The 9,417-nt window shown below is 42.0% G+C and overlaps 1 protein-coding gene across 2 annotated transcripts in view; it reads left to right on the forward strand.

The window, feature by feature from the left end:
- The window catches only part of IL4R (interleukin 4 receptor), a 53,019-nt gene extending 45,112 nt beyond the window's left edge, over positions 1-7,907 (forward strand). For both annotated transcript variants that reach the window (XM_072598034.1, XM_072598026.1), the window contains exons 9-10: positions 257-306; positions 3,638-7,907. In XM_072598034.1, the coding sequence (XP_072454135.1) occupies positions 257-306; positions 3,638-5,516 (1,929 nt within the window). In that variant the 3' untranslated portion in view covers positions 5,517-7,907. The remainder of the gene's footprint in view (positions 1-256; positions 307-3,637) is intronic.
- The last annotated feature ends 1,510 nt before the right edge of the window (positions 7,908-9,417 follow it).

Consider the following 9,417-nt stretch of genomic DNA (forward strand, 5'->3'; position numbering starts at 1 on the left):
GGAAGGGGGAGTAGTCAAGGATGATAGCAAGGCTGTGAACCTGGGAAATCAGAAAGATGGAATGCCCTTGAGAGCGAGAGGAAAGTTCACATGAGTTCCCAATCCAAAGGAGCATGAGAGAGGAGAAAGGTTTTAAAATTTGTTATGGGCAACCTCTCCACCATGGAGCCACTGAATTTGTCTATAGAGGAGTGGGAAATTTTGGCCCTGCCTTTGCCAAGGTTGACTATATGTTCCCTTGTTCTTTCTCTTTTAGATTTCAGCATGGAAGAAACTGCCTAAAGCAAAAGAAAAGAAAAAATTCCCGTAAGTATATCAGCTCAGCCACAAGCCAGAATGAACTGAGGAGCAGATTAAATGGAAATCGTGTAGCAGGCCTGGTCAAACAAGCCTCTTCTGGGCAAACAGTCAAGGGAAGGAGAAGGGAACACAGTGTTATGTAACAGATACTGTGCTAAGAACTTTAAAAAGATTATCTCATTTGATTCTCAAAATAGCCCTGTGAGGGAGCTGCTACTGTTACCCTCATTTTACATTGGAAGAAAGGCATCTAGGGGGTGCAATGGATGGAATGCCAGGCCTGGAGTCAGGAAGACTTATCTTCCTGAGTTCAAATCTGATCTCAAGTACTAGCTGTGTGACCCTGAGCAAGTCACTTAACCCTGTTTACCTCAGTTTTCTCCCCTGAAAAATGAGCTGGAAAAGAAAATGGCAAACCACTCCAGTATCTTTGCCAAGAAAACCCCAAATGGGGTCATGAAGACTTGCTTATAACTGAAAACAACCACCAACCATTGAAGTAGACTGAAGCAGACAGAGATTAGGTGATTTGCCCAGGGTCACAAAGCTAGTAAGTTCCTGAGGCTAGATTTGAACTCAAATCTTCCTGACTCCAGGCTCAGCATTCTATCCACTGAACCACCTGGCTGCCTCAAGGAATAATGGGATTAGGAGTCAGAAGACCTAGGTTTGAATTTTGCCTCTGCCCATTTCCTAGGCAGGTGGCCTTGGCCAAGTTATCTAACATTCTTTAACAGCCTCATCTTTAAAATTGGGATAATAATCCTTGCTTTGCATAAAGTTGTTTTGGAGGCTAAATAGATAATGTATTTGAAAGTGCTTTTTATGATAAAAAAGTGATATGTGTCAACTATTATGATTTATATTTATTTAAGACTAGGTCTCCCTGTCTCTCCACCAGCTACTCATGGGTTAATCCCATGCTTTAACCTGCTCCATTTTTCCAACCTGGGTTGGCTTGCCCTTTCTTGGGGAACTTGGTGGCCCTCTGCTTCTAGGTGTTCATCATATTGGAGACACCCCCTTGGGTTTTAGCTTCCTGTAGCTCAGAACTCCCAAACTCAAGTGATCCACCAGCATCCAACTCCCCAGCAGCCTCAAGCCACCACATCTGGCCAGTTATAGTTATTTTTTTTTTAATCAGGCAGAGGAACAAAAATCACTTATATTGACTCTGCTTTGGATAGTCTTGTCTCTCTGCATTTGGTTTTTATTGAGGAAACTGTGTTTGAGAATGGGAAGGAGAAAAGGAAAAAGACTGGATATGTATTTATGTTCTGTTAAGCTGATGAGGAGCAAGTATGAATATAAATAGTAAGTAGAACACTGACCCTTGAGAGAGGAGGTCAAGGGAAATCTGGGACAGTGGGAAAGCAAGGGAACAATATGTTTTCTGGTTACTTTAGAGAGAGAGGATACTATAAAGAATGATCTTCAGTTCTCAAGGTGGAAATCATCTTACTGAGACAGTTAAAATTTAGGTAGACTGAGGCACAGAGTTCTGAACACAATCAGTTTATTAGTAAAGCATGAATTTGCCAACAACTAAGATCTTAACTTCCTCAGCAAAGCTAAGACCCCGGATGAGAGGGATGACACACGTTTATAGTTTTAGGGAAGTACAAAAATAAGCTAATATCAAAAATGGAAGAAAATATGATTGGTTGGACATTGGGAATGAGGTCTAGCCACAAGCCCTTCCTTTCCTTCTGGGACTAAGACATATTCATTGTATGAATCTAGCTGCATCTTCAAGGACAGAGGTAGCAAACCAGGCTTCTTTGGAAGACAAACCAGAAATCACTGAAGGATAGCTTGGTGGTGTAAAGATACTAGATCAGACTCCCTGGTATCCATCTGTATCCCATAAGGATAACACATTTCCTTGCACAGTAATAGAGTGGTGATTAACAAGAGAATTGTAGTTCTAACTGGAGTTCATTACACAGACCAGATGAATTTTGAATTAAGTTCAGAGACAAAGAACCATGACTTAGTCTGTTACTGGACAAAATCAATTAACTGCAAGTTAATTAAAAACTGCAATTTTTTAAAAAACTCAGAATCAATGCGCTTATTTCATTATCAAGACTAAATTCTTAGTTGTCACAATCCATATACCTAGAACTATTAACACTGGAGAAGCAGTCACTGTATAGTGGAAAGGAAGAGGACTTTGAAATCATAAAACTTGGGTCTGACTTTTGTTTCCAGTATTTACCAACTGTGTGACCTGGGCAGATCATTAATTTCTTTGAACCTTAGTTTCTTCATTTGTAAATGGTAGAAATAATAGTATCATATTTTGGGCTCTGAATTGTCTTCTTTTTTTTATTTTAACAGTGTTTTTTTCTCTCCCTCACACTTTTCCTCCTTCCCCCATTAAAAAAAGAAAAGAAAAAGAAAACCCTTGCAACAAATATGAGCAAAAAAACTGAACAAAATTATTTTGTTGGTTATGTCCAAAACAAAGTCTTACATTGTACCCCAAGTCTATCATGATGGATCCTTTTAGAATTCTTAAGTTTTCACAGTTGTTTGTTCTTACAATGGTGTCATCGTATAAATTTTTCTCCTGGTTCTGCTTATTTCACTCTAGATCATAAGAGCCTTTCTTGGTTTCTCTGAAAGCATCCTTCTTATAATTTCTTCCAGGACAGTAGCATTTCATATTCATCATTCCTACACCATTATTTGTTCAGTCATTCCCCAGCTGATAAGCACCTCTTTAGTTTTCAGTTTTTTGCAACCAAATGAAGATCCATATTTTTGTACATATAGATCCTTTTCCTCTTTCTTTGATCTCCTTAGGGTAGAGGTCTAGTATCACTAGATCAAAGATATGTACAGTGTAATTACTTTAGGGACATAATGCTAAATTGTTTCCCAAAAATGACTGGACCAATTTTACCAATGTGATATGAGGTAGAATTCCAGCATAACTTTAATTTGTATCTACCTAATTATTAGTGATTCATAACATAGAGTCATAGAATTTAGAGGTGGAAAGGCCATTGAAGATCATCTAGTTCAACTTCCTCATTTTACAGATGAGAAATCTCAGGAAAGTTCAGTGACTTGTCCAAGGTCCCACAGCTAATAAGAACCCAGGGCTTCTGAATCCAAATCTAGTCATTACATGCTGCCCAAATCTACCTGTCCAGTCTTAACTCACAAGGCTATGAGGAAAGCACTTTGTAAAATCTATAGTACTATACAGATGTGACATAGTGGCAAACATATATAGTATATGTGACATAGTTGCAAACATATACATAGTTACAAACATATACAATACATTACCTCATCTTTTTTTATTTCCTCTCCAAAAAATTAGGCACTGGAAGACATGCCTTTCCAAGTTGTTTCCTTGTTTGCTTAGCCACAACTCAGCAGAGAAAGAGGAGGACACCCATCTCCCTCTCCCTAGCAAACAAGAAAGGTGGCCAATGGAAGCCTCTAGATGTGTCTTAGTGCCGGAGAAGATCAGTGTGGTGCAGTCGATCGAGCTTTATGAGGCTGAGGTGGAAAGTGAGGAAGGGGATGCTGAGGAGGTTTCCTTCTCCCCATCCCCAGAAAACAGCACAAGCAGTTTCATAAAGAACAAAGAAGTCCTCGCAAACAAGTTTGTCCAGATGTTATTCCTTGATCTCATAGGAGAGGAGACTTTTATGCCGTGTTCCAGCAAGCCATCTGGGAAATACAAGGACTTGGCAGATGCAACCGAGTCACCACCTAAGGAAAGCAAAGATCCAAGACACTGCTGGAATAGCCCTACCAAGCTAGGTTCACCCATTTTCCAGAATGGTTGCTTAAATGGTCCACACATTTCTGAGCGATCTGAAACTCTGTGCCAGAGTCCTAGCATCGATACTGCTTCTCCCAGACAGCCTCCTGAGTCCCACCAAGAGCAGCAGCAGTTTCCTTCAGCTTCTCAAACTCAGAGCACTGGGTCAGCCTTGGACTTAGCAAATGCAGCCATTTCAGAAGCACCCCAAGTTGATGATAACCCTGCTTATCGAAGTTTCAGCAGCCTCCTGGCCCAGTCCTTGCCCAGGACTGAGGAAGAGTCAGGCCTTCCCATGGGCTCATCTGACTGTTCATGGGAACAGATGACCCCATGCCATGAAGACCCTGATTTACAGGATGGGGTTAGCTGCTCAGAGGACTCTAAAATGTCTTCCTCCCCTGACAGTGAACCATCTTCTTTGTTCCAGTCAGAGGGAGAAAGCTGGGAGGAAATTCTAAGACAGAGAGTTCTCAAACAAGAAGGAGATGTCACTTGCCCCACCATTTTAGCAACATCAGGCTACCGGTGTTTTGACAATGCTGTAAAGCAAGGCAATGACCAGAATTATAAGGCAGCTAGCTTCAATGTCTCTCAAGAATCTGGATATCGATCCTTTGCGAGTCTCCTAAATGACTCTAAGAAAGAAACCTCTGCAGAGACCTCTGGTGATGAGTCAGAGTTTGGAAAAGAGAAAGGGGGATACAAGTCATTAGAAAATCTTATCTTTCCTAGCCAAGAGGCAGAGGAGGCAACCTCACTTCCACTATTTACCTTTGGCCTGGATTTAGGAGAAGCCCTCCCTCAGAAATACCAGCACAGCCCCATGCCCTCCAGCTTCCTCAAGACATACAGCCCCCAGGAGACATCAGAGGAAAAGATAGGAAAGCATTCTCTGCCATTGGACTGGAATGGCACCAAGAAACATGAGGACACCCCTGAGGAGTCCTCAGTCAGTTCCAAGTTAGATTTCAGTAGTGGTATAATCTATTCTACCTTGACTTGTCATCTATGTGGGCACCTAAAGAGATGTCCAAGTCCTGATAAAAATTATACACCCTTGGGCAATGGCCAGAGCACAAAATGCAACTGTATGGTTGAGGTCCTAGAAACATTGCCTCATTCTCACACAAAAACCACCAGCTTCTGCCCCTCAGAAATAATGGAGAGTACAGAGAATAAGGTGCCAAGAACCTGTTCTACGGAGTTTCTTGGGGAGAGCCGTTTGGAGGAAGAGTCTTCTCTAGGGATCTGTATGTCTCTCCTTTCTCAAGACTGTGAAGACCCATTTGGCTCCACTTCAGATAAATGGAAAGGATCCCTTGATTTAAAGCCTAACCCTGGTGATGTACTGAGCCTAAGCCAGTCCTTCAGTCCCAACATGGCAGACTGTGAACAAGAGGGCAACACCTACATGAAAGTTTCTTAGATGAGCTTTGGGGAGTTTGGCAGTCCTCCCAATCAATAGTAATACACACTTGGTTTGAGGAATCATTGAATTTCCTTTGTGTGTGAAATGTTTTTTCCATTTAGACCTTTACTAAGTCAGTATGCCAGTCCTATTACCACAGAAAGTGGTTGTCCACCCATGAGCCAGACCCATAGATGACAGCCTGATGCCTATTCACTAGGTGGGGTGGAGGGAAGCAGCTTTGGGACTAAGAGCAGACAATCTTAATTCTAGAGGCTCATTAAACAGTTTGAAGAAGTATGTCTGAGCAGGGGTAGGGGCTACATATCGGCTTTTTTCCATCCTCTTCTTTTATCACTGTCCTAAAAGAACCTCTTTTAGGCCACTTGTCCCCTAGTGAAATACAGGAGCCTCAGAGCAGGCAACAGTCCAGCAATTTTTGTTGTGCACACGAAACTCTGCTCAAAGCTGGACACTTCTCCAAAAGAATGTTGGCAAGGCCTGGGGTGGATATAGCTGATGATTTACAGAGGAACAGCCCCTCGATGTTTTGAATGTTCATGAATTTTCTGCGTCTGGATACTCAGGGCATGCCTTACTCCTGTATTCAATTATTTTATGACCTGACGATTATAGAAACTGCAATCCCCTCTGCACCTTTTCCATTGGACACTCTGTCTTGGTGGTTTCTAGCCAGAATTTATTTCCAAGCTTCCCTTTCTTCTCACTTGCCAAACCTTGACATGGAAAAGTCCCAAGTACCTTCTGGAAATCATAGAACATTGAAGTTGAGAGCCCGAAGGGAACTTGGAACACTGAATGCTGAAGGAGAAGGGGACCTTAGAACATAGAATGTTGAAGTTAGAAGGACCATTAGAGACCTTGTAATCAAACCCCATCCTTTTACAGAGGAAATGAAGGCCTGCTCAGGAAGGTGAAGCACCTTGTCCTAGGTCACATACAGCTCAGTAAGTAGCAGAGCTAAGGACTTGAAGCCAGGGCTTCTAACTACCGGTCTTTGGCACTAGCCGCACTGTGAGAAGGCACTAGCCTTCCAGGTGAGATACAACAGGGAACACTTCAATAATTACTACTTATAATAGCTAGCCTTTATGGAGTGCTTTAAGATAACCCAAAGTACTTTACGTAGGTTATCTCATTTGTTCTTCACAACAATACAATAAAGTTGCTGCTATTATTATTTCCATTTTGTAGATAAAGAAACTGGGGCTTAGGAGAATTAAGTGACTTCCCAGGAGAAATAAAACAAACCCAATGCCAATGATGAGGATTTTAGGACTTCCCACCAGATTCCTGCTAAATTTGGGGATACTGAGTAGAAAAAGTCCCCAAACCAACTCCCTATGTGAGATGTAAACAGCAATAGCTATACTCTGGGACTTCCACCATTCGATGGAGATAATGAGGACATGTAATCAACTCCCAATTATCCATTTTGTGGATTACCCAAGCCTTTTGCTCCTCTTCTTTTCTCTCTTTTGGATGTTACCCAGCTCCTTCAACAGGAGGCTGAAAAGGGACCAACTTGGCTCCAGTTGAGTAATTAGTGAATTCATTTCAATGTAAGAAAACATTTATTCAGAGTTATGTGCCAAGCAAAGCAGCTAAGTGGATCAGTGGATAGATCGCTGGGCCAGGAGTCAGAAAGACCTAAGGTCAAATCTGGCCTCAGACACTTACTAGATGTGTGACTCTGGGCCAATCACTTAGCCTTCCTTTGCCTTATTCTACTAGAGAAGGAAATGAAAAACCATTCTAGTATCTTTGCCAAGAAAACCTGACCAACAGTATGGTCCACTGGGTCATGAAGAACCAGACACAACTGAATCAACTGAGCAACAATAAATGTGCTAAGTGGCAGAGACATGATGACAAAAAATTAGTCTCTGCCCTCAGGGAGCTTATATTCTATGGGGTGACAGGAAGAGAATTGGGCAGTATATTCAACTAGTACCAGTTCAACTTTCATCATTCCCTGCACCAAGGCAAATACCAGAGCCATCAATAGTTGATCCCAGAACTTCCTCTCACAGCAAATAAATACCTCAGCATTTTGGTTAGTGTGGAAATTATTGTGACTGGAAGCAGATGAGATGGTCTTTCTCACGTTGACCTCTGGGGTGTTCGAACTACATAGTCTGGGAGAAGATTGAGAAGGTAGGAGGAATATTCTGGAACTGCCGGAGATATTGTACTATATAAACATTTGTATTTGCTATAAGGATTTTTTTGTTGTTTACTAAAGGTTGTGGTGTGTGGGTGTGTGTGTGTGTGTGTACATACATGTACTCAGTGTGCAAACCAAAGCTGGGAAGGTGAGGAAAGGGGGAGGGATGATATGTGTCTGATGTTTGCTTTCAATAAATTCTTTTCAATTCAACAAGTCTAGGCAGGATGACTACTATTCATTCAATAAAGAAACCTTTATTAAGCCCCTCCTCTATTTGAGGACCTGTGCTAGGTTCCTTAGGGGTGGTAGTGGAGGAGATTTTCACTGTAGCGTGAAAAGCCTTGAATGCCAGACAGAGTTTAGACTTCATGACAAATACTTTTGCAGGTGAGCCCAGAAGAGATTGAAACATGAAGGTCAAAACTATTAACTCCAACAATTATTAAGTATTTACTATGTGTGGAGTACTTAGTGGCAGATTATAAACATTCTGTTAATTCCAATGATCTAGTGATGGATAATATCCCCTAGATATCAATGAATAAGCATTTATGTATTTATGTATCAGGTACTATTAGTTCATGGGGTATAAAGACAAATCAGACAGTCTCTGCTTTCAATGAACTTATATTCTAACATAGCAGACAATATGTACATATATAAGTATTTATAGACTATATTCAAAATTAATACCAAGTAGCATGGGGAGGGTGAACACTAGCAGCTAAAGGGGGAGGAAATCTTCATGCAGAAGCTGGTGTGTAAGCACTCCACTCTCCTTCCCTCCGATGCCATGAAAACCAGACATAGAGATCTACCATGTACACTATGGCATGGCTTATATTTGTCAGATATTTTTAAGTCATGATTTTCTAACAACCCAGTGGGATAAATAGTAAAGGTACAATTATTATTCCCATCTTCTCCCCAGGAGGTGGGGAATCCATCCTCACCAATGGTCAAGAAGCTTCCCAAGGGGATAAAGCTGCCATATGTGCATACCAGATTGAATTTTTCCCCTTTGAGATACAGATGGGACTTGTTTTCTTGCCCTGTAAGGAGACAGAGACACTAGGCTGTTGCCAGGGGAAGCTGGGGCCAGAGAGCTGACTGTCAAGATTCGTAGCACGCAATCTTGGCAATCAGGACATTGGACCATGTCCAGCAATGTGGTCACAGCCTGACAGAGATTTCCCAGCAACCGTTTGGTTCAGTAACAATGGGGCAGAGAGCTCCAATCTGCTGTCAGAGATGGTGGGAAGTCCTGCTCTTGAGGCAAATTCCAGAGTTCCAGGGGCTGCCAGCTGCATTGGAATGTGGAACAGGAGGTGGGGAGAGGGACCTCTCTTCCACGCCACTCTTGCCTTACTTTTTAAACTGTCGTGAATCCCAGTTTAAGAACCACTGCCCTAGGTCCACATTGACTCTGATTTAGTTAGGGTTTCCTTCCTGCCCAGTCATCTAAAGCAACATCAGTCCAGGTACATATGAAAGGTTTCCCTCATTGGTTAAGTCCTTAATAAGGCAGCAGTTTGTTTTTCAGTAATTTTACAGCAAGCAGGACATGAATTGGGTGTGAACTGAACTGATAATGGTATTGCAAGTGGTGCCCACAATGCTTGCCCAGCCCTCACTGCCAGCCTGCCAGCCTGCCAGCCCCCAGTGGGAATTATTGGAATTCTATGATTTCATTATAGCAAGGATGGCAGCCAACAAAGGGAATCTTCC

The sequence above is a fragment of the Notamacropus eugenii genome, chromosome 1 (assembly GCF_028372415.1).
Source record: "Notamacropus eugenii isolate mMacEug1 chromosome 1, mMacEug1.pri_v2, whole genome shotgun sequence".
Taxonomy (NCBI): Eukaryota; Metazoa; Chordata; class Mammalia; order Diprotodontia; family Macropodidae; genus Notamacropus; species Notamacropus eugenii.